Raw genomic sequence first — 27,035 nt, 5'->3', positions numbered from 1 at the left:
TAATGTTGGCCTCCGCTGGACGGGATGGCCCTTCCATGAGGCAGGGTTCGGTGCTTGCCTCCTGCTGGCCCCTGCCTCAGGTACACAGAGGCACTGAGTCACCACTGATGCCTGGAGTAGATAGTCCTGAGCTTGACCATGGCCCAGCTCCGTAGAAGGCAGCTTCCTGTGAGGATCTAGTATGCTGAATTGGCATGTTTGATTCCCTCCTCTCAAAAAGTGCTCAGAGGTAGGCACGCCACACCGATGGCAAGGCTTACATTCACAAACAGAAACTGCAAACCAGTTTCCCCACTCTTTATTCATGGTAGCAGTCAAGAGCTCCCAGCAGTAATGAAATAATAATAATAATTATTATTATTATTACATTTATATCCCGCTCTTCCTCCAAGGAGCCCAGAGCGGTGTACTACATACTTGAGATTCTCTTTCACAACAACCCTGTGAAGTAGGTTAGGCTGAGAGAGAAGTGACCGGCCCAGAGTCACCTAGCTAGTTTTTTATGGCTGATTGGGGATTTGAACTCGGGTCTCCCCGGTCCTAGTCCAGCACTCTAACCACTACACCATGCTGGCACACTGGTATTGTTGAAATATCTGCCGCAGGCAGAGTGGAAGTGATGATAAAAGTTTACAGATTCCAGGAAATTGTGGCAAAAACAGCAAATTTATCTGAATGAAAGACTGCGTCCTCCCCCCCCAATTCTTTGATATTAGAAACTGTGGAGTGGGGAGGTCATTTTAAATTCAGAGTCCACTTCCTTTTGGGTAAATACAGGTATAACCTCTGTTTAACCTACATTTTTAAGGGGGTCATCTTAAATACAGTCGTCTTCTATTTGGGCAGATCCGGTGGGCACTTTAACGCCTTATAGGAGGGGTAGGCAACGTCAGGCTCTCCAGCTGTTGCTAAACTACAACTCTCATCACTCCCGGCCACAATCTATTACAGCAGGGGACGATGGGAGTTGTAGTTATAGGCCTTATAGCATAAGCTCTGGGCTGCAAGGCTGGTGGTTTTAAGTTTTGAACAGGGCTAAGCAATGCCAAGCACTTCATAAGTAATAATAGGCATTGGTGGGCCAAAATATTATTTATAAATAAATAAATAAATAAATAAATAAATAATATTAAGTGGTTTACACTGCAAAAAGTATAAGAGAAAATGGTTCTCTGCCCCCCAAAGGCTCACAATCTTAAAATAATAATAAATAAATAATAAATAAATAATACAAAGGAGACATTAGGAATAGCCACTGGGAAGAATGTTGGGCTGAATAGAGATAGTTGCTCCTGCGTTGCTTAAATATAAGACAGTCACCATTTTAGAAGGTATCTCCTTGCCCATTTAGAAGGGGTCATTCGTTCCTATCCCCAAAAGGCTCATAATCTAAAAAGAAACTCAAGGGAGACATCAGTAATAGCCACTGGAAGGGACGCTTCGCTATGCTGGGCCAAACAGAGACAGTTGCTCTCCCCTTGTGAAATACAGACTAGCCACTTTCATAAGAACAGCCCTGCTGGATCAGACCCAAGAAGGCCCATCTAGTCCAGCATCCTGTTTCACACAGTGGCCCACCAGATGCCACTGGGAGCCTACAGGCAGGAGTTGAGGGCATGCCCTCTCTCCCGCTGTGACTCCCCTGCAACTGGTATCGAGAGGTGTCCTGCCTCTCTGAGGCTGGAGGGCACCTGTTTTCCCAATTGGGTGCCTCTTTGCCCAGTTAGCCTGGTTGCGGGGTGGGGGGCACACACACAAATAGCTGCAGACAGAAAGCACGGGAAAGCAAGGAGTTGAAATACAAGGAAACACCAGCAGGCCCAGCAATGAAAAAGAGAGAGGGTGTGTGTTCCATAATCTTGCAATGTAATTGCATAATTGTGCAATGAAAGCAAAAGTTTCTCAAGTGTGAAAGCTCCAGCCAAAATGAGCGCCACTCCCTCCAGAGTCCAGACCAGCAATGAATTGGCAAAACAAGGCAACCAATGTACCTAAACACCCGAAGGAGGGCATCTTTCTGTGGTGAGCATTGTAAGCCACTCCCCGGTTATCTACTGAGCCCAGTTGGGAGACAGACCTGCCCACACTGCTGCCCTCTCTTCCTGAAACACCTGATCTACAGCCTTATCCTCACAACAGCACTGTGAGGTGGGTTTGGCGGAGAGCGAGAGATTGGCCCATGGTTGCCCAGTGAGCTTTCTGGCAGGATACAGTCTTTTTGAAAGTAAATCAAATAGTAAAATGCATAATTGCATTTCCGTCTTTTACATTTTAAAAAGACTGGGGAGGGAGTTAACCTGTCCCGCTGTATTATTTTGCTTGTCCTCCCCCCACACTGCACTATTTAGAATATTTATTATTTTATAGGCCAAATTATCGGTTAAATTTAAGGAGACGAAAGTTTGGGCAGTATATAAATGTGATAAATAATAAAATAAAATAAATAAAATAATGTTAATTTACATTTAATTACAGATTTAATGATAATGTAACTTCAAATTTAGGAAAAATCATAGGTAGCCATGTTAGCATTTGTTTGTTTTTAAAAGTCCAACTAGGGTAATATTTTTATTAAGGCAAATTCAAATGTCAAAGGCATGCCCAAGCTTTTGAGTTCTACAGAACTCTTCGTCAGGCTGAATAGTAAGCAAAAAAGGGGGCAGAAGAAGAGGAAAAGGAGGCATCATGGGGAAACCCCAAAGTTTGTAATTTGCTAGAAGGCAAATCTTCACCTTCCTCACAGTAGTACTAGGGTCACCAGCCGTGCAGGATCAGTCTGGATTGATCTGCATTCCTGTTGCGGAGATTTGATGATTTAGGATAGTTTGGGGAACATGGAAAGCTGCCCTATCCCAAGTCAGACCTTTGATCCATCTAGCTCAGTATTTTTTATTTAAAAATGAATCTGTGGGTTATGTATTGTCTACACCAGTGTATTGTGCACATTACAATACAAGTGTATTGTCTACACTAACTGGCAGCAGAATCATCTTATTGATTATTTATTTTTCTGTGTAAACTGCTTTGCAAACTTTTGTTGAAAAGTGGCACATAAGTAGTAGCAGTAGTTCTCCGGGGTTGCAGACACAGACAGGAATCTTTCCCAGTCCCACCTGGGACTTTTATACACAGCAAGTTTCACCAGGCGTTGATGAGGAGGCTTTACTGCGAACTTGAAGTTGTCCCCCCCAAACGCCACAAAAATAGTGGATTTTCTTTACCCCAGCTATAAATTGGCTTGCACTCTTCAACACCCTGTGAAAAACCCGACTTGTGGGTGAACTGCTCCCCCATAACGTGCAGGGACTTCGGGGTAAATCTGGCTAAATTGTGAACGCACCCCTAACCCTTCCGGAGATGAGATGCGAGTTAAGGGCGGCAGAGCGAAAGACTTCAGATGCTGCGAGAGACGGGACCTGGGCATTTCTGCCTGCAAAGCTCCTATCACTGCAGCCCCCCCATCCCAAATATTGTGACTCGGTGTGGTGCCAAATATCGGGACAGAACTCGGGGAAATCAGAACTCCAGGAAGAGCTTCTCTTGGGTGTGGTGGCCAGCTGAGACGAGCAGGCGCTTAATTCCATGGCCCCAACAACCAGAGAAGCCCCGGCGCTGCGTCCCGGTGGAACTTCGGCCTGTTTAAAGGCACAGCAGCCTGCCCGGGAACAAAGAGGGCCTCCTCCTCCGCGCTCAGTGAAGGGGGTGAGATTAGACCCCTGAGACTGGGCGAGAGCGGGCGCCGCCGGCCAAGCCGCCGCCTTCCTCCGCTGTGCGTTTGGATTCAGCCTCCGGCGCCAGGAGCCTGTCTCCTGCCTGCTGGTGCGGCCACGTGTCCCGCCCCAGCTGCGTTCCGAGGAGCCGCGGCCGCAGCAGGCGGGGACAGCCGCCGCCTCTCGCCACCGCAGCTCGGCCCCTCGGCTGGCTGGCTGGCCGGCCCGGCGCTTCCCTTCCCCTCCCCATTTCTCGGGTGCTGCTGTTCAGCCGGGAGCGCGAGAGCCGCTTTGCTGCGCCTTCTGCCGCCGCCATGGACTACCAGGAAGCCTCCGACCGGGCCGCCGAGCAAGCGCGCAGCTATCGGAAGGACCCCAGCGGCTGGCGCAGCTGCAAGCGCACGGTGGGCCACACCAGGGGGGAGGCGGAGGCGGCACGCGGGATGAGCTGCTGGCCGGGAATGACGGCTTGACGCACGCGCAGCCGAATAAAGTGGTACAGCCCTGCCTGGGGCGGGGGGCTTTACCACTTCGAGCTGTAAAGGAGTGGGATGCGTGTGTTTAAAAAGCAGACACACTCCGCGGCACAGCTGAGCTGAGCTCCCCCGAAGAAAAGTAGCCCAGCAGGGAGGAAAGGTCTAACCAGGTCTCTCCCTGCTGTGCGCCCTTTCTACTTGCAAAGAATTGTCCTGAAAAAGGGAGAAAAGAAAGTTAAAGGAGCCTTGAGAAGTGTGGTGGCCCCCGCCTGCTCGCTGAAGTTTCCCTTTCACTTCCTTGTCCTGCTGCATGTGAAGATTCAGCCCTTGGGGGATCCAGTCTGGCGAGTTTAAGAGAGAAAGGGGTTGTGGCACAATAGATCCCTAACTTTCCTTCCTGGCCAGCTATTTTTTTCTGCTACCTCCTGGTAAATCACTGACGTCCCTACGTTGTCTTTTGGGGAGATGGAGGGAATAAGCCCTTTGTAAAAACCTAGTTAGTTGCAGACAAGGGCACAAGATTTTTTTTTAAAAAAAAATAAATATCTGAGGTAGATGCAATCAGATCCGTTGGGAGATTAAACAACATTCCTTTAAATATTCTTAATTTTAAGAGAAATCAAGGTCATTAATTAATTAAGTTTAATTAATTTCCTGTTAAGGTCAGACACAAGTAATAGATGGTAGTATTTGTCCATTAAAAACAAACCCAAAAGACAAAGCAAGGTGATACCTTTACTGGAGTCAGTTAAACCGTCCCAAAGCAGTGAGCAAGCTATGGAGTTCTCCAGAGCTGCTCTTCAGGTTGATGCTGGGCAATGGAGGTGGGAGAGAGGAGAGAGAGAGAGAACGAAAATCCGGACATGATATTGAAGCCTGCAATAGTCTCAGGAAGGAGTGTGGGAAATGTTAGGCAGAGGCTATAAAACTTAAAGTTTGCTGGGTGCATAATAGATCTAGGGTTAGGGTCAGCTTATGAGAAGTCCTGTTCTAGAATTGAGCAGTGAACACAAGGCAGCCTGTTGGACAGTGGATGAGTCCAATGTTGACAGGACAGAAAGCAGCCTTGGGCAATGTGCATGTTGGAAAGGGGTGTAATTGGGCAGTGGTCCGTGCATCCTAAATCTGCATCTTAAGAGAACATCGCTGCCAATTTCCATGTCCATTCCACGGACACAAAACCAATATCGGCCTATGGAATTCTTTGCCCCAAGAAGTGGTGATGGCCAACAGCCTGGATGGCTTTAAGAGGTGTTTAGATAGATTCATGGAGGATAGGTCTATCAGTGGCTACTAGTCTGAGGGCTATAGGCCACCTCCAGCCTCAGAGGCAAGATGCCTCTGAGTACCAGTTGCAGGGGAGTAGCAGTAGGAGAGAGGGCATGCCCTCAGCTCTTGCCTGTGGGCTTCTCAGAGGCAACTGGTGGGCCACTGTCTGAAATGGGATGCTGGACTAGATGGGCCTTGGGCCTGATCTAACAGGGCTGATCTTATGTGCTAATATTTTCTATTAGTTTTGTGGGGTTTTTAAAAAAACTTTTAAAAGTGTTAAAAACTCTATTGCAAATTTGGCCTCTGCAGGCCTGATGGTGAGGACGATATAAGTATGCTAACACCGTGAAAGCTGTAAGTATTGCAGTGCTTTCCATCTCTAGCAATGTATACCTTGTCAAAAAAACCAATGAGCATTCGTCCCCCGCAGATGATACCCAACACCCCAGCTGGCTCATGTTCTAATTGCTCCAGAGGCTACCTTCAGCGGCCACTCTTTGGAACATCATCTGGGGTGTCTCAGGGATGGTGGGGGAAAAGAGAAACTGTGTAAACCATTGTTTAGGTGGGTCAACTGTGGTTAGTGTGTGCAAACCATGGTTCTGTGTTGCTTTTGGACTGGCTCATGGAGACACCTATTTTTATTGAATTCCCCTTTTTCTAGAATGAAATTTCAATTTCCTGGAGGCCATCAACAGAGTTTCATGGGAACTTGTAAGTGAATCTCTACTAAATTGAGCATATCATCTGGCTTTTACATGCGGGAAAAGATAGTTGACCTGGTTGACACAGTTGCTCAAATCTAGGTTTAATGTGAGTTACCAACATTAGCGTGATTGTGTGAACCCATCCAAGGCAGGAATCTCAGATTCATGTTGGGCTATAAACCACCTGGTGTGGGTTCACACAACCACACTAATGTTGGCAACCCATGCTAAACCTAGATTTCAATGGTTGTGTGAATCAAGCCAACGTCTAAACCACCCCATTCATCATGCACTGGGGGTAGGGGGAACTGTGGCTCCCATGGGGAGGAATCGAGAGGAAGGACAATATGCAAAAGTAGTTTGGGTTTAAATTGTTCCTTTCCTCCTTCTCTCTCCAAAAAGGTACAAAGCAGAAGGAATAATGCCTGCCAAACCTGCAGATGTGTTTAAGTGCATAAAGCCAGAGACTGGCGGACTGAGAGAGAAATGGGATCAAAATGTGAAGGAGGTGGTTGTGGTCGAAGCAATTAATGAAGTAAGTGTAACTCAGTCATATTTGTGCTTTCAAGCTCCTGCCCTGATCCACAGTGGATTTCCAAACAAAGAAGTGCTAGCAGAGGAGTTCCTAACCTTGGGTGCCCGCTGGACAACAACTCCCATCACCTTCTGGCCATTGTGGCAGGGGGTGATGGGAGTTGCAGTCCAACTAGATCTGGGTGCCTGAGGTTGGGAACCCCAGAATCAACCCTGCCTGGAAAAGTACCCTCTGGCCTTTCTCCACTCCCCAGTTTTACTGCATGTCAGCTTGTTAGTGCTGAGATTATCAAGTGCCCTTGGCACATGCTCAGAGGCACTCTCTCCTTTATGCTCGCTTCACGCCTTCCAGAGCTGTGCTCTGGCCTTGAAATCAAGTTGTGGGGCTAAACCCTAGTGAGCTCTAGCAAAAGTCCCCGTCACTACGAGTGATTTTAAGAACATAAGAACAGCCCTGCTGGATCAGACCCAAGACTGATCCAGCAGAGTCAGCACCCTGTCTCCCACAGTGGTCCACCAGATGGCTCTGAGAAGCCCACAGGCAAGAGGTGAGGGCATGCCTTCTCTCCTGTTGTTCCCCCTGCAACAGGGATTCGGAGGCATCTTGCCTCTGAGGCTGGAAGTGGCCTATAGCCACCAGACTAGGTAATACTTTTAGTAAGCTGTTCATCATCAAACTTGGTTCCCCGGATGACGTTGGACCACAGCTCCCATCATCTCCAGCTGCAGTGGATGATGGGAGTTGTAGTCCAAGGACTGGGGACCCACATTGTGGATGCTTTTTGTGTTTTGACTTTTGTAAATGGCCTTGAGTGGCAAGGGAGGCTGCATATAAATACTTTAAAACAATAAAGCCAGTCTTCTCTAGTGCTGCTTAACAGCAGTAGGCCATTCAAGCCTGGTTTCTCTCCACTTATTGCTACTTCGCAATGACAGGTGTATATTGTAAATGCTCACTGCCACATAGACCACTGCTTTGGGTGACACAAGGTTCTTAGGCCCAGTGTGATAATGGCTTGGTTCACACAGTCAATGGAATCTAGGTTTAATGGGGGTTCCTGACATTGGCGTGAGGCTGGAGAGGAATCTGAGATCAGTAACTTACATTAACCTAGATTTGAGCGATTATGTGAACCAGGCTGTAGTCTTCCTTGCTGCTCCGTAGCATTTTGCTAAATGCACACAGTGGCTGGGGTCAGACATAATGCAAAACTATGGCTTGTTTAGATAAACTATGGCTAAACCATGGTTTGTTTCAGGGCCATAAAACTTGCATTGGAAATCACATTTTGTTCTAGTTGTAATTTCCTGTTATGTCTAAATGCGCAGACCATTGCCAAACCACAGTTGGGGCCACTGCGCCATGGAGACAGGAGTGAACTTAGGAACTGGAGTTGTGAGCTGATGGGGAAATAAAACCTCCCTGAACCATGGTTTGCCAGCTGTACGTGTGGAAGCTCGAATCATGGTGCATTTTCTTCATTGTGGTTATGGTCCTGCATTACATCTGAACTTAGCTATTATGTGGTATAAAATTCTAATGTTGCTAAAGATATCACCATTTCAGCTTCATTGTGCAAGTGGAATAGAAATTATTATTATTATTATACTGATTTTAGATGAAAAAATTCTCAAAGCAGTTTGCATAAAAAAGGAATAAAGCTGTAAGTATGAACAAATGCACCAAGATATTACAATATAATCCTGATTTATACTTTCATAGAATGTTTGCATTACTAGAACTACCACACGATCGGCTTTAATGAAGGTAATTTCTCCAAGAGAATTTATAGACGTGGTCTTAGTTAAGCAGGACGAGGACGGGACTTTCGTATCGCTGGGTAAGAGCATTTTTTAAAAATGCAATATATTTGTCCAGGCAGCAGGTTCATACATGCCAGTGTGTTACTTGGTGGAAACTGTGGGACATGTTCTTTAAAATTGTGTTTTTAAATGGTCAAATATGTATTATTTCCATTACCCCCTTCTACTATATCTTCCAGGACATTTTGAAATGTTTTGTGCCACTTATCTGCTTTCTGGACAGAATTTGGAAATTGCTTTTATGGTAGCCAAGTTTTGTATGGTGGCTGCTAATATTAGATAAGAGTGGACTAAGTCAGAGTGTTGTTATTAGTCATGTACGCTGTGTATTAGGTTTTTCGTTTTTGAGTGTGTCACATGGGGTTATTGGTATATAAAGTTGTTTTATTGTGTGCCTTAACGTTATAATAATAGTAATAGCAGGGCTATGACCACTGGCTAGGTCCACCTGCCAAAGGCCATTATGGCTGGGGATGATGGGAGTTGTAGTGCAGTAACATCTGGGGACCCAGGTTTGAGGGCCCCTGCTTGAAAGGATCTTCTTGCTTCTACACACCCACCCCAGGAAGTGCACTAAATGTACTTACCTTTCTCTCTCTCCCAGCGACCAATGTGGAACATCCACTTTGTCCGCCGCAGCCAGATCATGTGAGGGGCCGGAATTATCCTTGCGGCTGTTTTTGCATTCCAGCTCCAGGGTGAGGCGCATGGACAAATTTATTGTTGCAAATGTGTATGTGGAGAACATCTGTTTGATAGCTTCATGCTGAACCTAAAGGGCAGCTCTACACCAACAAGGAAAAGAAGGACCATTAGAAAAGGGGGAAAGGCGCCAGGCCCAAGAACGGAAGGAAATGCAGCTGTAGGCGCGTCTTATTGCAAGTTCAGTCCCTGTGTAATAAATGTCCACCTAAGTTTTGCTAATGAAGAGACAGTGAGGTCATTCACACAATCGGAAACTGTCTTCTGCCCGGGTTTGGGAGCTGTGTGTGCTCCCAATTTTCGGTTGTGTGGAAGCAAGGCAGGAGGCATAGCTGGATAGCTTTCTCCTATTATGATCAGGGGCCTGGAGCACCTTCCTTATGAGGCAAGGCTACGACATCTGGGGCTCTTTAGTTTGGAAAAGAGACGACTAAGGGGAGACATGATCAGGATGTATAAAATTATGCATGGAGCAGAGAGAGTGGACAGAGAGAAATCTTTCTCCCTCTTGCATAACACTAGAACCAGGGGTCATCCCATGAAACTGAAGGTCAGGAAATTTAGGACCAACAAGAGGTGGGTCCCTTTTTCACACAGTGCATAATTAATCTGTGGAATTCTCTGCCATGGGCTGTGGTGATGGCCACTAGTTTGGATGGCTTTAAAAGGGGCTTAGACAAAGTCATGGAGGACAGGTCTATCAATGGCTACTTGTCCGGTGGCTATAGGCCACCTCCAGCCTCAGAGGCACAATGCCTCCCAATACCAGTTGCAGGGGAGCAGCAGGGAGAGAGAGGGCATAGTTAACTACACGAAATAAGTCGGCAGCTGTATTTTCTTCAGTATGTTGGGCTTTTGCCTCTTGGCTTCGTGTGTGCTTTTTCGCTCACCTCTCCCCCACCCACCCCAATTCCCTGCATGTCGGTGGTGTAGATAACTCTCTCCCCTTCACCAGTGCCATAATTGCTGATTGGTCCACTGTATCTCCTTGCAGTCAGCCACAAAAACACTGAATGGGTGTCTGGTTCAGTGGTTTGATGGGTGGTGCGACTCCTGAATTGCCAGAATGCCTCGATCTCCTTCCCCTGTTGGTTTGACAGATCTTGTGCAAAATCTCCACCCTGTCATCGCTGATCATAAAGGCAACAAGGAAATGAAGTCTGCTAGAGCAGAAATTTAGAGGAATCCCTGTCCTACTGCCCCACTTAACAAAGTGCATGAATATTTATCCATGAATGCACTCTCGGCTCTGCATCTCTGGCTGAAAGGTGACTTGAATCTTTTCTTTCAATTTCAGAGAGCCCTGCAAGACCCAGCTCCTCAGTTTCTTCCAGACTGACCTAAGCGGCAACCTGCCCCAGACGGTAGTCGAATCCTTCCTTCCCAGCAGTATAGCTGCCTTCTACAGCAGTCTGAGCAAAGCAGTGGTAAAATTCACAGCTTAAGCAATAGTTGCCCTGTTCAGACATTATGTTGTATGAGTGTACAGATGTCTGTACACTTGTACATGTTTTTGTGTGAATGACTGTACATAGATTCATTTGGAGAGTGAACCTAGGCACGAGCCCCTCAAATGGATGGTACAGATCGGAAAGTGTATGGCTGTAACTGTGTCCAACATAACATGTGAATCGCTGTACCTGTGTACACTCATTGTATGAGTGTTGAAAATAACGTGTGAGTAGGGCTTCTGTCTCAAAGGAAAATGTACCCGCTGTGTGTATCTGTAGTTCACCCAGTCTGTGTGGATAATACCATGCTAGATGGGCCTATGGTCTGACTCAGTATATGGCAGCTTCCGATGTTCTGCAATTGCATTTGCAGGTGCAGGATTTAAGAATCATGTCTGCCTCACAGCAGGATCTAACCAAATGTAAGCAGTTTTGTAAAATACCATAGATTTTGATAGGAAGGGCTTATCGTCAATGTGTGCTCAACTCTTCTACTGGGATCCCATGGGACTTAAAAGTACTGTATAATTTGTCTGGATCTGGCTTTCTCTCTTCATTAATTTTTAGTAAAAGGCAAGTTTCTAGCCCTCAAGGTTTCAAAGAGCCTCGGGCAGTCTTTAGTAAAACTGCAGAAGCCAGAGCCGAGCAGGGTTTGGGTGTGTCAGTGCTCTGCATCACAACTTGCTCCTCCTGGCAACTAACCGCAGATGTAACAAATACTGCCTACACACTAGCCCTCTTCAGACGTTGTTAAACCGGCTAAGTTGTACCCAGGTTGTACCTAAGTTGTACCCAGCCAGTTCAATGGGAGCATGCTGATTAACCACTCGCCCTTGGTTCCAACATGCTTGGCAGCCACGCCTCCTCCTCCTCTCCCTGGGGTTCAGTGTTTGTCTGCAGAGGCAAACACCGGACCTGGGTTGGCTTTCTCCCTGTGATTTGGAATGCTGGCCACACAACATTTCACATCCCGGGTTTCTCCACAGGTCCAGTTCTTGCCTCTACAAACACTCTGTGTAAGAAGAAAAGGGGATATGGCAACATTACCTGAACTATATGGCCGTCATTAGCTGGGCTTTTCTATTTCCCCCTATTTTTATTTTTATTTTCTATTTCCCCCTATTCTTATGTATTTCTAATGCCACTCTGAGATTGGAATTGGGTCTTATCTCGAGAGAGGCCAGAGCTTGGTATCTAATACTAATCAACTGGGCAAGAATCAACTTTTTGCCATCTGGTCTCCTTCCCCTGTTATGATTGGGTAGGCACTGCTCGAGCTGGTGGGAGAACAGTGTCAGGAAACTCCGTACCTTTGGTCTTTCACCTGAGGCAATCCTCTCTGTGGGTTTGGTCAGGGCCAAACATTAAACAAAGGATCTGGGATATTGAGTTTCAGAAAGAACTTTTGAGGACATCTAGGTCATTCCATCTGCTCAGTGGTGGGATGAGAACTTGCCCAATAGATTATCCATCCATCGATGGGCCTTCTCGAGGGCCCATATGAATGCCTTCCCTTTGGAACTTTTGGCTGGTAGATACAGTAGAATTCCAACTGAGCAGAGATATTGCCCCTGTAACTCTGATGAGATTGAGTCAGTTGCACACGTGCTCCTGCGGTGTGTCTTTTATACAGATCTTAGGCGAAGGTTAATTGACCTGCTTTTACGTAATCTGCCAGGTCGATCGGGCGAATTCGACATCAAATATTTGCTAATAGATGCGAAGTTGTCTGTCACACACACACACACGGTTGCAAAATCCTGTTGTTCTGCAATATGAGTTCATTGCACTCACTGAGATCCAATGTACAGTTACGTTATTAATATGGCTATGTTTAAAATGTTATATTGTTTTAGATGTGATATTGGTCAAAGGCCGCCATAAGGATTGAGTGACCCCTATTTTTCTCTTTCCCCCTATACCTGGGGCCAACATACCCAATTTAACAATGTCTGAAGAGAGCTGCTGTCCTTTACAAACGTCAACCTGTTTCACTAACATACTTGATCTTTGCTCTCCTTTAACTGTGACGCGGTAGCTCCAGCTGTTGCCAAAGAGTACATGAGCCAGCTGGGGTGGTCAATGCCATCTGGGGGGATGAATGCTCTGTGGCTTTTGACCAGGTCTACACCCTTAGAGATGGAAAAGAAGTGATTGCTGCGCATGGCTTGCAGATTTCAGGGTGTTCTCATGCTTCCCTTGTCGTGACCATTGGGCCTGCAGCGGCCAGATTGGCAGTGGTGTTTTAAAAGCTTTAAAAACACACACACACAAAAACCCTACTATAAAATGTTATTGATGTTGTCAGAGGAATGGAAGTGGAAATGGGCAGGAATCTCCTCCAAAAATTACTCCATGGAGAGAGTACAAGAATTTGTTCATTACCCTAACTTGACCCTAACCCTTTCCTCTGTGCAAAAGTGACTGCAACTTTACCCATATCACTTGGTGGTAGTGATAAAGAAGGGGCAATACCAACCAGCTGTGCCATGCTATCACCTATTTTCCACCTCTAAGGGAGTAGACATTGCCAGAAACCACTATAAGCAGTTGTTCCCTGAGGTGGTCCCCATGGCCAAAATTTGTAGGCCTTGCTTATAGACTAATACTTGTCGAAGTATATGTAAACACTTCCATTTATAATGTGGTTTATCCTAATGATGATGCTTTCACATACCTGGGTCCTCTGGATGATGCCTGGTGCTAACCTTTGCTGTTGGGCTGAACCACAAGGGTGCAGCTGTTTCCGTGGCCCTGCAGTTAAGAGGGCAACAACAGAGGCAGCAGAAGCCACGGCCGTTCAGGTACCTACAAGGTAGGTTGGGACGGCGATGGCCAAGGTGCCTGTGCCAGTAGCCTAGGGCAGAGCCCCCTGTGTGCTGTGATGCACCTAGGGAAAGATGGACCCATCCCCCTCCTCTTGACCACTGAAGGCAGCTCCATTGAAATGGGTGGAGAAGACTTTGTCATTGGGGGGCCCCCAAAGGATCATTGGGTCTGGGTGCATGTCTGACAGTGAACTTGGTGGGTATCAAACATTGTTGTACGTGAGTGTGCGCACCTGTATGTTTAGTCCTATTTGGACATTGTGTTGTGTGTACATCCAGGTGTCCGTACACATGTATATGTGTTTGTGTGAATAATGCTACATGTATTTATTTTTACTGTGGGGTACAGGTGCAGATAGGGTGTTCTACAGTAGGGTGTGTGTGTGAGTAAATAATTGTATGGGTGTCGGCCGTACACCAGGTGTTAGCAAACTTGGCCCTCCAGCTGCTGTTGAACTACAACTCCTATCATCCCCAGCCACAATACATTTGACTGCGGATGATGGGAGTTGTAGTTCAACAACAGCTGGAGGGCCAAGATTGTCCATGCAGAACGAGTGAATAGGGCGTTTATCTCAGCACAGATTCTCCATCTGTTAAAATTGGGAAGAAGGGCAAATTTGCACCATCGGATGATGCAGTTCTTGCTATATGGTACCACTCCAGACAACAGGTGTGGGTGGCAGGCATCCTTCTGCCTCTCATCAAAAATCCCCTGCTGTGGAATCTAGCATGTTGGGGAGAAATGTTCTAATGTAGCCTTTCCCCTGCTAGTCTTCTGTACGCGGGGGAAACTTCATATGTCCAAATGCATCCAAATGTGTGATTGCCTGAAGTGGTACCACTTTGCAGCTACACTGTGTGATTCCGCGGACTGTATAGCTCAGGCAATAATATTGACCTCCCTCGCAGGGTTGGTGTGGGGTACTGTTGTACATGCTTAATAATGATGAATAATTAAAGAGATGGTGCTTTTAAGCTGGCTGGTGGTTTCGTTATGTCCTTGTCTTGCAGGTGGGACGTCTGTGAGCACAGTCGGCCATGGCGATCAGGCAGTTGGTGGCCAGATAAGTTCTTAAGGGAATAACTTAAAGTGGACTTTAAAGTGAAAAAGGATGACTGTGGGGAGACATGATAGACGTCTATAAAATCATGCATGGTGTGGAGAAAGTGGATAGAGAGAAATTCTTCTCCCTCTCTCATAACACTAGAACCAGGGGTCATCCCAAGAAATTGATTGCCAGGAGATCTAGGACCAACAAGCGGAAGTACTTTTTCACACAATGCATAATCCACTTGTGGAATTCTCTGCCACAAGATGCGATGCCAGCCAACAACCTGGGTGGCTTTAAGAGGGGTTTGGATAACTTCATGGAGGAGAGGTCTATCAACGGCTGCTAGTTGGAGGGCTAAAGGCCACCTCCAGCCTCAAAGGCGGGATGCCTCTGAGTACCAGTAGCAGGGGAGTAACAGCAGGAAAGAAGGCATGCCCTCAACTCCTGCCTGTGGCTTCCAGTGGCATCTGGTGGGCCACTGTGTGAAAAAGGATGCTGGACTAGATGGGCCTTGGGCTTGATCCAGCAGGGCTGTTTGACTTAAAGTGAAGAAGGTATACTCAGATGGCACGGTGTAGAGCTGAAAGATCCTGTCAAGCTGAATTTCCCCAGTTCAGATATTGCCAGCTGCAGCTCAGGAAATGGGGTAGGGATGTGTGTTCCCACCACGCTGAAAATGCCCATGGAAATGATGTGTATTCCCTGCACGCTCACACTGGATGCCATGTAGAAGGGCAGTTCTCACAGCTGGCACTAGGGGAGGAGAAGCCTCCAGCTCTCTTTTCAGGAGCTGTGCTGAAAGATGGGCCCTCCTGCCTGGCCATCGTGAGAATTCTCCGAGCAAGGTAGGAGGAGGGGGAAATGCTCATCTGCAGGTTGGGTACAGAGGTGGGCAGCACCAGTGAGCCCAGAAGTTGCACCCAGTTCTAGAAGGAGGGTGGAGAGAAAGTCTTCCCCTGGCTCCATACTCATTTCACAGATGAGCATTTCCCCTTCCTCCTATCTTGCTTGGAGAATTCTCACAATGGACAGTCAAGCGTGCACGGCTCCCAAATCGGGATAGAAAGCGGCTTCTGTCCGAAGGCCGATGGTCAAAACAGCCCCTGAAATGTGCCGTCTGATCTGCACCTACAGGCCACACACCATCACCAACATTCATGGGTTCTGAAGCTATTTCCATGCACTGACTTCTTTTGCTGGCAAATGCCACCTGGCCTACGTGTTAGGCAATCCGTGCCCAGCTCATTAATCGGAACCTGCTCCCCCATAAAGCTGATTTACAGGTTTCTGCTGCCGCTTCATTGGTTACACCCATTAACTTGTTAAATAGAGTTTTTTAATTAGCATACAGCTGGCAGCAGCTGCTTTATTAATACTGAGGGCACAGAACGGATGCGCCTTTCTCACACGCCTTCTCTTCTCGATTGTGGTCCGCTTGCTCTTCGCTTGTGAGAACATCTGTCGTGGGCAGCTGGATTTACTGTAGCTATGGTGATAAATGGAAGCTATTTGGTCCGGGTTTAGAGTGGGCAGCAGTTTTGAGTCTGTCTGGGTTTTGTTTTTTTATGCCTCTCCATGGAGAGATTCGGCTGTTCTGCTGATGGAATTTTTTCTCTTGATGACAGCAGTAATGGGCCCATCTGGTAATGTCTTGATGATATTCCAAGCCTCGAAGCGTGAGAGTCCTTGCATCAGATTTGTGTGTACCTGCAAAAGCTCGTCTCCAGGCTGAATGTTGGCGTTGGGCTCCGACGCCACTCCTAATGGAAGGAAAGTGAATTTGGCTTTAATTGAGTAGAAAACCATTTTGCAATGCACTTCTGTGATTACGGGTAGAGCAGGGCTGCGTAACTTCAGCCCTCCTGCAGATGTTGAACTACAACTCCCATCATTTCCAGCCATGGTAGCCAATAATCAGAGATGATGGGAGTTGCAGTCCAACATCTGCAGGCGAGCCAAAGCAGTGCACCCCTGATATAGAAGGAGTATCCAGTCAAATGGGAATTGTGTAAACACAGTGAAAATGGAATTGGTCCAAAGCGCCACAATGTCCTACACTATTAAGTTTAGTGCAGACAACACAATTTTGCCCTCCTGCAGCTGTTGGCCTACAACTCCCATCATTCCCTGGCTATTGGCTGCTGTGGATAATGGGAGTTGTAGTCCAACAGCTGGAGGGCTGAAGTTGTGCAGCCCTGTTAAGAGTGTATGCTTTCCTGGACTCCAGTCCACTCCACCAGATGCTTGTAATGATACAGACTGTGGTCTGTTAAGGCTGCACACCATCATAAACACATTAGTCCAAGGTGCCACAAGATTTAATCTGTTGTGGCAAACGCAACACACAGGGCTACTTCTCTGGAAGCGGTTATCATCGACCCACAACTTCCTTACTGCTACTAGTCCAACGTCCCTCCTTCCCCAACTTCCAGTTTTTGCACTGCAAAATTCTAATATACTAGCTGACCCGCACAGAGCATCTGTGAGCTCTTTGGGGTTGGCTGTTTCCCCCTCCCTCCCGCCCCACTCTCGCCTGCCCTCCCTCCCCTCTCCCTCCTGCTCCGCTCTCTCTTGCCCCCCCCCCCCCGAGCATTTTTACCTTGGCGGCCGGCCGAAAAGGGCCCCACCGTTCCTCTCCCGGGTGGCGAACAGAGTACTCCCGCTGCCTGTTTCCCTCCCGCCTGGCCTCCAACAACCAAGTGCTGCTGCCTGGCCTCTGCGACCGCGCACGCTGCCACCCCCTGGCCTCCGCTACCGGGTGACCGGGCATGCTGTTGCCGCCTGGCCTCCGCAATCACTATGAGCATTTGTCCCCTGAGATGGTACCCAAGATGGGGGGCAAAATTTGTGGGTCTGCGTCATGGGCTACTTGTTTACTGTGGTCAACTTCAAGGCAATTTACAGTGCAAATTAAAATCCACCAGTGGGTTTTGGTGGTGGTGTTTTTATATTTGCATGCAGTAACAGAACCCTTGACAGCAAAATAGTCAAATGACAAAAGGGTCATATTATTGGTTGAACTGGGCCCCTGAACTTTTCTGAAACACTTGTATCTTCTATTACCTGTAACACTGAAAGACAAGCCGATTAAGTCTACACAGCAAGGTGTGTTTGGGTTTTGTGTATCTTCTTCCAGCAAACTCAAGTGTAGGACAATTTTAGCTGTTATCCACCCTGCCTAGCTGCAGCCTACAATTTGAAAAAGACAAGTGCTGGGATACCTTGCTGGCCTCTCTTACCTTTAAAAAGTCTGTTAATGACAATGGGCTTATCTCCATGGATGGAGCCTTTGCCACCTTCTAAACTGAATCCTAAGCCGGCTGACGTCTTCTCCAAAGTAACTGTGAAGATCAGGTCTTCAGATGCTGGATTGAAACAGAAGATTAATGGAAAGATACTGTAATAAATCTTTAAGCACGCTAGACTTGGGAAGCATAACCCAACCAAATTCTCTTCTAACTCCCTCCTGCCCGGACATACCGTATTTTACGGACTATAAGACGCTACGGACTATAAGACGCACCTTAATTTTAATCCAGTTTTTCAGAGTTTTACCATATTAAACGGTTAAAACATATAAGACGCACCTGAATTTGGGCGGATATTTTTCGAGGAAAAAAGTGAGTCTTATAGTCCATAAAATACGGTAACTACTGCTAAAACAGAAGAGCTATTTACACATTATGTTGTATGTGCATTCAAGAACTGGACATACATGTCTTTATGTCAGTCAATCAGCTTGTTTAGCCACAGCCATTACAAAGTTATTTGACTCAAAATTAGGTAGTTAACAACAACAAGATAAAGAAAGATCTGCCGGACACTCAAAAACGCAAACGTTGACTCAGAGTAATTCAGAGCACTTAGACAGATTGTATCCGCTACGGGCCATCCCATCCCTGAGGACCAGCTCACAATCTGCAGCTTGGAGTGGTCCACTACACCGTGCCCAAAGGCAGGGCCGCCCTGGGTGAGCACATCCTGTGCATGCAAGACTGTTGGTTATACAGTCAGCTCGCTTGTTGCTTTGTTATAAAGTACTCACTGGAGTCTGTTGAACATTCACTTTGCAGAGACACCGAAGACTCAATGGATCGACTGGGGCTTCTTTCTCCCTCTTGGGGTTTTCTCGTGACAATAACTGCTTGCTTCGGGTGGCGAGCCTTCCGCAAGATCTCCAGCGCATCGCTGTGAGTGGTGCCTTTCAGGGACTTTCCGTTGATTGACAAAACTTCGTCTCCTTTCTGAATGGTTCCTTCCTGGGAGGCTAGGCCGCTGGGAAACACTTTGTGAACCTATTGGGAAACCCAACCACACACCCCCAGAAGGAAGAGACTTAACGTATTCCCATTTGTCAGATCTGACCACCATGTAGTTGTCTTTTGAGAAGCCTTGGCTGAGTGAGACGAAAGAGCAAACTATTTTAAATGCTGCTTTGCAGGATGGCTTTGCAACCTGTACACCTTTCAACTTAGCAAATCAGGCAACCTTACTCCCAGGTAAATGTTTACTCCTGAGTTAACCTTGCAGCTTACTCCCAAGTAGTAAACTGTGGTTATTAATGTTCATTAATGAGCAGCAAATCAGCACAGTGAGACGCCAAATTTGGGAGCCCATCAAACAGCATCAAATAGTCATATGTAGTTCATTATAACCCTCCCCCCACCAAAGGGTGGTGCTCTCACATTATTATTTATCTATTTATATCCTGCTCTTCCTCCGAGGAGTTCAGAGTGGTGTACATAGTTATTTTTATCCTCACAACAACCCTATGAGGTAGGTTAGGCTGACAGATACATGACTGGCCCAGAGTTGCCCAGTGAGTTTTATGGTTGGATGGAGACTCGAACTCAGGTCTTCCCGGTCTTCTCAGGTCTTTGCTATGCTGGCTCTCCCTCTTCCCTATTCCTCTCCCCTCACCCACAGCAATTAGAAACTTCCAGTCATGGTGTGTGGTCACAATTTGCCATCTCGCCCCTACGTACTTTGTTGGTAAGCCAAGATCCAATGGCAATTTGAAATCCTGGCTTGTAGGCAAATTTATGATTTATGCTAACCACAGTTTGCTGAGTTTGCACAAAATTGCAAAATTTATTTGCTGCCAACGGTGATCACAATTTTCGAGTCTGTATGTGTGAAAGGAAGAGGCAGTGTGTGAGAGCCCAGAGCTTGTGCCTCCTCAGGTTTGTAATGCCAGTCTCTGAAGAGCCCAGGAGTAAAAGCTAGGGTTCATAAAAAATAATCAGGAATCAGGAAATATAACTTATGTCTTATTCAAAGGATCCTGTTTGTTTGTTTTGTTTGCTGAATACATAAACTGCCTAACATAAGAATCTCCAGGCGGTGTACCATTTAAAGATAGCAAAAAAACAAACCCCCGTTAAAATTACAACTTTGTTAAAATTCCATTAAATAAAACAATTAAAAACAATTAAATTTTTTTATGGTAGCAGGAAACTTGAGAAATGTGTCTTAAGGATTTTTTTTTAAAAGGCAGCCAGAGATGGAGAAACTCTTATACTGAAAGGAATCACAGAGCTGGGGCAGCCACAGAAAGGCCCGGCCCGGCCCCAGCTCACCACTAGAAGAGCCAGTGGCAACTGTACCTGGACCTCCCCAGTTAGAAAGTTCTTACAACCTTTCCCGTTGCTTTCCCTGAGCCGGCTGCTGTGGAGGATAACCCTCTTCCCCGTCCCTTTTTTTTTTTTTTTTTTTTGCCTACATTCTTGAGATTACTAGTGAGTAGCTGCTGCTCATGCACAACTTCTCTTTATTTCTCAAGGTTCAATAGAAGCAGGACACAATTACTTACGGTAACTGCTTTGTTTTCTAGGTCAACTCCCCCAGCTAGGCTGAACCCGAGGCCAGCACCTTCCTCTTTGTGCAGAATTGTGACTTGAATGTCACTAAGTTGCTGTACGAGGGAGAAAAAAAGGAGAAGATTTTTGTCTGTGTGTCGGTAGAGTGCAGAGACTCAATGGAAGGCAGAGAACTGGATTTTTTAAAATATCGTAATTGCAAAAAGGAGGGAATTCCAGCAAGTGCAGCCTTTTCAGTTCTGCAGCACTAACGTGTCAAGCTTGATCTGAGGAAATTTGCTCTTCTGTACAACTATTAAAGGAGCAGAATCCCTGTGCCGCCCCCACTGTGCCCACCCTCCCCTTGCCAGTAGGCCAGGAGTTCTCAAGCATGGCTCCCCAGCAGTATTTGCTGGAGGAAGGATACCCAGAAGTTGCTGGCAACAATTCTCATAATCCCCAGCTGCAACTGTCATTTGTAAATGCTTGTCATTTGCAGATGCTGTTGACTACAAGTCAACAGCATCTGTGAATCCCTACCTTTGGCCATTGTGGTTGTGGGGATAAGGGGGCGTTGTGGTCCAAGAACATCTGGAGGCCCAGAGTGGGGAATCCCTGCTCCATTGCATCAGGTTACCTACCTCTCTCACCTACCTTTCCCCTGCTAACGAAGCAAAGAAGTGCCTTCTAAAAGTGGCAATTCTCTTTATTTAGCAGTGGGGGAGAGCACCTGGCCCTATCCACTCCCAGCCCAGCATCCCTCCAGTGGCTGTTGCTGATATCTATCTTATTTTTTTTTTTTTTAAATACTGTGAGCCCTTTGGGGACAGGGATCCACCTTATTATTTCTCTCTATAAACTGCTTTGGAAACTTTTGTTGAAAAGCGCTATTTGTATTCTTTTCAAAAATAAACCCCAAACAGATAAAGCTGGAATAGCCCCATGTTGGTCAGGGCACAGCTCCCTTCTGGGTCCTGATCAGCCAGATGAAAGCCAAAGAGCCTATTGGGAGAGGTGAAAGTGCAGAGGAGGAGAGGAAAGAAGACTGACCTTTAATGTTGCTTCATCCAACGACTTGACCTCTTCCATCAGTTTCTCCAGTTCTTCAGGGGTGAGCAGAGAGATGACTGCCTGGCCCGAGGAGGCACCCAAGGCTTGAGGTGAACCGTGTTCCTGCTTGTCTTTGTCTTTTTCATTGTCTGACCGACTTGCACCATAGTCCCTCAGCTCTGACAGGCTGGCCAGGTGGGGAGCAGAGAATAGGAAATGCTGAATGTTTGTAGTAAACGTTCCCCACATAGGCCGTGAGCCAGGCCCACAAATTTGGGGCATCGGTTTCATCTCGGGGCAAAAGCTCCGTGATTTTTGGCAACATCTACCCCACTAGAGATGGGAAATAGGTGATAGTATTGTCACATTTACAGTTTCCTGTGTGTTATCACCCCTTCTTTATCCCTGCCCCCAAACAATTAGGGTAACATTGCAGTCATTTTTGCACAGAGGAAAGGGTTAGGGTCAAGTTTAGGGTAATAATTAGAGTTGCCATGCCCCCCGGAATTCTGGATTTCACCCAGATTTTAAGCATTTTGCCCAGATTGATTAGCCCACCCAGATTCATCTGGATTTCATCTTTCATTAAAAACACTCACACACACACACACAAAGCTAAGCTCTAGCCCTTGTAGAAGCAGAATTATGTAGCGAAATGTGCAGTCACTTAGTCTGCTCAAAAATTATTTTCAAGCCAATTTATATGCAAATTAGGCCCCCAGATTTGGAAAGCCAGAATATGGCAACTCTAGTGATAATGAACAAATGGCCATACTCTCTCCAGGGAGTAATCGTTGGAGGGCATTTCTGCCCATTTTCCTTTCCATTCCTCTGACAACTTCGATAACATTTTATAGTCGTTCTGTGCTTTTAAAAGCTTTTAAAACACTCTTGCAAATTTGGCTAATGCAGTCCCAATGGTCAGGACAATAAAAGCATCACACACTGAAAAAAACAAAGTATTGCAATGCTATCACCTGCTATTTTCCATCACTCGTGGTGTACTGTAGACCTTGTCAAAAATCACAATGAGCATTTGCACGGCATCCCCAGATGGTAATGAGTGACCACCTCAGCTGACTCATGTACTAACAACCTACAGCATGACAGGCAAATTTTCCAGGCCCACCATATTCAAGGAATGACCCATCGCAGTTCATATTGACTATTCAGAATTCCTTCTGTGAAGTAAAGTAAACATTCCTTGACCTTCTCTGGGTGCCCCCATGTTCTGAAGAGACCAACTGGCAGGGGCTTTTTGGTTGTGGCTCCCCTTCCATGGAATGCTCTCCCCAAGGAGTCTCACCTGATCCGTGTGTGTGTGTGTGAGAGAGAGAGAGAGAAGTAAAAACCTTTATTTTATTTTCCCAAGCATTAAAAAATGTTACCTAGGCTGTTTTTACACATTAGCTATGTTTATTTTTTTTTTTCTGGGTTTTAGTTTGATTCTTTTAAACATGATTGTTTTGAATTCTGCTGCTGCTTTTGCTTTTAAATAGTTTTATGATTGCTTAAAAAAAAATTTTTTTAATTGACTGCCTAAGGGCCACATTATATCTTCTTTTTTAGGAGGTCCTGTTTTCCTAACCATGTTCTGAAAACCCTTGTAGGGAGGAAGTTGGCAGAAAATGGCTTCAGAATGAGACGCGGTGTAGAGCATTCTCCAATGTTTCTCTTTGATTCAGAAGAACCCTGACTCTTTTTGCATTTCAAATTCTCTCTCAAATTGCAGCCTCTCTTTCAGATTTTACTTTGGATATTTTTTCGTTCCAACCCCAGTGTGCCTTGCTTAATCTGGAGACGATGTCCAAGGCTGAGTTCACATGGAATTTCCTCATATATAGTCTCCCTCTGCCCCCGACACACACTTTAAATTCCTTAATGTTCTGCACTTAGAGTTTTAAGCATCTCACGCAGATTGGTCCACCCCGATTTGCCCGGATTCCAGCTTTCTTTTCTTTTCTTTTTTAAAAGCTAAGCTCCAGCCCTTGCAGAAGCAGAGTTATGGAGCAAAATGTGCAGGCACTATTCGGCTCAGAAATGATTTTCGAGCCAATTTACATAATATGCAAATTAGGCACCCGGATTCGGAAAGCCCAACTATGGCAACCCTATCTGCACTCTTTATACTGAGAGTGGCGTTAAAGTGAGGAAGGAAGCCTAGACTCCTACTGAAAGAGAAGCCAGTTCCTAGGCTTGAGCTGGCTGCATGTTTTGGGGCCCCCCTCAGGTGAGATCCCCTCAGGAGGTACTTTCCTCCTCACAGGATATGCAGCTGGGTATCCATCTGCCCCCTTCCTCGGGGTTCAGTCCCCACAGCTGCCCAGAGAGTGGGGTGGGCAGCTGCCTCTTCATTCCTCTCACTACTGATAGCCCACAGTGACTTCAGGGTAAATGCAACTAATATGTGGACTGGCACACTCCATTCTGGAGGAGATTCGAACTGACAGCCATGTGTGTAAAAGCTCCTGCTGAAAACACACACACACAGCAGGTATGTGTCTTGTGTCTCTCTCTGGGTAGCCACCAGAGGGAGCCATCTTGGGGGCAATTAGGGTGCGGAGAGGAGCAGTCCAAATCGTCTTGACATTTCTCCTCAGGTGCAAAACTGAAATTCAAGTTTCATTTTCTATCTGAGAGGAACCTTAACATTCTCTTTCAGATTTCACTTTGGAGAAAGTTTGGTTCCAAGCCTAGTTGGGGGAAAAGCTGGTCCTGAAGCTACGGAGAGTCTGAGGAGAAGACTGACCTGAGGGAATGGTGGTGGCGACGGGCGAGGAGAGGAGAGGAGAGGAGAGGAGAGGAGAGGAGAGGAGAGGGGTCAGGGTGTGATTAGAATTACAACAACAACAACAAATATTTACATACTGCTCCTCAACAAATGTTCCAGAGCAATTTACATAGAGAGACAACTTAAAAAAAATGCATTTTTAAAAATTGCATGATATTTATAGGGAGTGTACATTTAGGGAGTTGTCGTTCGTTAGCATCTGGAGTACCACCAGCTGGGAACCTTTGGTGTAGGCAATACTGAGCTAAAGGCACCCAATATCTAACTAAGTTGAAGGCAGTTCTATATGCTTACATGGAAGCATTTTTGCTTCTCCTAATGAGTGAAACTGGGCAAAATGTTTAAGAAACCTTGATTAAAATGTGGAAGGTACACTAGGGACTCAGTTAAATCAACATGGGAGCCAGATTTAGCTCATGGCCAGTGTTCCCTGGAGCAAGGAATCCCGGATGTTGTTGACTACAACTCCCAGCAACCTCAGCCAAAGGCCACTGCAGCTGGGGATGCTGGGAGTTGTAGTCAACACCTGGGATTCCCTGTTACAGGGAACATTGCTCATGACCTTCCAATTAGCCAGGTTTGGCCTACACAGCTTGTAGCCTGGCAAGCTGGTCTTGTGGTAGCAAGCATGGCTTGTCCCCTTAGCTAAGCAGGGTCTGCCCTGGTTGCATATGAATGGGAGACTTGATGTGTGAGCACTGCAAGATATTCCCCTCTGGGGATGGAGTCACTCTAAGAAGAGCAGAAGGTTTCAATTTCCCTCCCTGGCAGCATCTCCAAGATAGGGCTGAGAGAGATTCCTGCCTGCAACTTGGAGAAGCCGCTGCCAGTCTGTGAAGACAATACTGAGCTAGATAGACCAATGGTCTGACTCAGTATATGGCAGCTTCCTATGTACATGACTGGGGCTGTAGCTCAGTGGTAGAGCATTTGCTTTGCATGCAGGACAAAGCCTCAGGTTTAGTCCCTGGCATCTCCACGTAGGGCTGGCAAAGACCCTTTTGAAACCCTGGAAAGCTGTTGCCAGTCAGAGCGGACAGTACTGAGCTAGATGGGTCAAGGGTCTGACTCAACATAAGGCAGCTTCCTATGTTCCTATGATTCACAGACAGTCAGTGGCCCAGGTTTGGCCTGCAAAATACAACTGAACCACCCAAGGGTGTTTACCAATAAGAAATACAAGTACAAATAATACAAAAGAAGGCCTTACTTGAGAGAAAAGCTGGTGTCTGCAGAATGTGTTCCACTTGCGTGCCCAAGACTGGTCTCGTTTTCTTCCGCATCGGACTTTGGCGACGTGTCCCGAGACCTCCCTGGATTTCCCCCAGAACGCAGCGGAGACTGAGCATGCAATGATTTCATCAAAGCCGACGAGAAGTGGCTGCTGATGGAATAGATTTTGCTGTGCTTTTCATTGTCCGCCTTCGCCATTTCGCAAGACTGAGCAGAAGTGAGCGGGAAGCTCCGTGCTCTGTGGCTTGGCGCTTTTTGGGCGGGCGGGTTGGGATCAGCGTCTTGTAAATGCAGCAGATTCAAGGAGGATTCAGTGAGGGACAGGGTGCTTGTCTTTGGACTAGGGGTAGGCTCCTCTCTCGAAAAACAGGGTGAATCTAGGATACTTGTATCCAGACTGGGTGGAAGGTGTGTGCTTTCAGAACCTTGGTCCTTGTTACCAGCAGGAACTTGGTTAAGATCAGCCCCGGTGGATTCTAGCTCCTTTCTTTTTGGCAATTTTTCTTTCTGGACAGACAGTTTTGGGCTAAGTTTTCTGTTTCCTCTTTCGGGCGATTGAGGACTCCCCAAGTTTTCAAATGAGCTTATCCGTTGCTTTATTGACGATCCTCTAGGTGAGGCACGGATTATCTTGGAACCCAGTTCATTGTCAGAAATGCTCTGGTGGTCACTGGAGGTTTTCCTTGGCAGGGCTGTTGCATCTGGATTTCCTTTCTTCAAGCCTTTTAGGCTTTGACGAAACCAGGCCGGTTTCGGAGCTACCGGAGGACCTTTCTTCACAAAGTCACCTTCATCAGATGATCTGGGTGCTTTCGAATCGGCCTCTTCTGTGTCTGATCTCTGCAAGGCCACTTCTGAGCAGCCAGGAGTTTGAGCGTCTCCATTTGTGTTGAGGTTGGGATGCAAGTTTAAGGAACAGCTGTCTTCCAACATGCTGGGGTTAAATAAGCTTTTGATGCAATCCGAAATCCTAACCCAGGGGTCTTCAGTTGTAGCCTCCAGACTATAATCTATCCTTGCTTGTCTTCTGAGTGCAGGCCTGTGAGCGGATAAGAGCGCCTTCCCTGCATTAAGAGAACATTGATTGATATACACATTTGTAAATCGCCTTTCTCCTCAAAAGGCACCCAAGGTGTTATACAGCTCAGGTATTTTCTGAAGGAAGAGGAGAAATCAAGATTTTTCTCATCATAGACATTTACCAGATTTGTATTCTGCCCATCCTCCAAGTGCAATTATCTATTGTAACTTTGCAACAACCCTGCAAAGTAGGTTAGGAATAGAGAGGGAGTGACTGGCTCATACCCAGTGAGTTTCATGGCTGACTGGGGATTTGAACTCAGGACTCCATGATCCAAGCCTAACACACAACCCATTGCATATTAACAATTGTCCTGTCAAAATGAAGTATCAATCCCGCTTCTTTTGATTGTTGTAAAATACTTATATTTTTCATCAATCTATGTATATGTGTATACACACACACATTCCTCATCACATTTAAGTGTCTCTGCAATTTATGCTTCTGCATATGGGTCCCAATACAGTTGAAGCTGGTTGTGACTAAGGAAGCCCCATTGAACAAAGTGGAATTTACTTCCAAG

General features: G+C 46.4%; 2 protein-coding genes and 1 long non-coding RNA gene across 6 annotated transcripts in view; 2 read left to right on the top strand and 1 right to left on the bottom strand.

Annotated features, from left to right (window-relative positions):
- Positions 1 to 3,810: 3,810 nt before the first annotated feature.
- Positions 3,811 to 27,035, top strand: part of STARD5 (StAR related lipid transfer domain containing 5) — a 34,615-nt gene continuing 11,390 nt past the window's right edge. Inside the window, exons 1-6 of one of the 2 annotated variants that reach the window (XM_053272870.1) lie at positions 3,811 to 4,114; positions 6,123 to 6,172; positions 6,568 to 6,700; positions 8,423 to 8,540; positions 9,128 to 9,221; positions 10,523 to 10,589. In XM_053272870.1, coding sequence (XP_053128845.1) covers positions 4,025 to 4,114; positions 6,123 to 6,172; positions 6,568 to 6,700; positions 8,423 to 8,540; positions 9,128 to 9,221; positions 10,523 to 10,589 — 552 coding nt within the window. In that variant the 5' untranslated portion in view covers positions 3,811 to 4,024. Of the gene's footprint in view, positions 4,115 to 6,122; positions 6,173 to 6,567; positions 6,701 to 8,422; positions 8,541 to 9,127; positions 9,222 to 10,522; positions 14,483 to 27,035 lie in introns of those variants that run through there. The other variant, XM_053272869.1, reaches the window with a different exon arrangement.
- IL16 (interleukin 16) overlaps positions 15,874 to 27,035 on the bottom strand; it is a 42,666-nt gene continuing 31,504 nt past the window's right edge. For all 3 annotated transcript variants that reach the window (XM_053272864.1, XM_053272862.1, XM_053272863.1), the window contains 6 exons: positions 25,409 to 26,495; positions 21,408 to 21,594; positions 20,372 to 20,473; positions 18,605 to 18,854; positions 17,799 to 17,924; positions 15,874 to 16,319 (listed from right to left, as the gene is read on the bottom strand). In XM_053272864.1, the coding sequence (XP_053128839.1) occupies positions 16,123 to 16,319; positions 17,799 to 17,924; positions 18,605 to 18,854; positions 20,372 to 20,473; positions 21,408 to 21,594; positions 25,409 to 26,495 (1,949 nt within the window). In that variant the 3' untranslated portion in view covers positions 15,874 to 16,122. The remainder of the gene's footprint in view (positions 16,320 to 17,798; positions 17,925 to 18,604; positions 18,855 to 20,371; positions 20,474 to 21,407; positions 21,595 to 25,408; positions 26,496 to 27,035) is intronic.
- Positions 17,294 to 23,265, top strand: LOC128335076 (uncharacterized). The gene is made up of 3 exons (XR_008311499.1): positions 17,294 to 18,749; positions 20,393 to 21,517; positions 22,977 to 23,265. It is a non-coding gene; the product is annotated as an uncharacterized LOC128335076 (long non-coding RNA).

Source organism: Hemicordylus capensis, chromosome 10 (assembly GCF_027244095.1).
Source record: "Hemicordylus capensis ecotype Gifberg chromosome 10, rHemCap1.1.pri, whole genome shotgun sequence".
Taxonomy (NCBI): domain Eukaryota; kingdom Metazoa; phylum Chordata; class Lepidosauria; order Squamata; family Cordylidae; genus Hemicordylus; species Hemicordylus capensis.
Note: the sequence above shows the minus strand (reverse complement) of the source record. Positions and strands in the feature narration are given on the sequence as shown.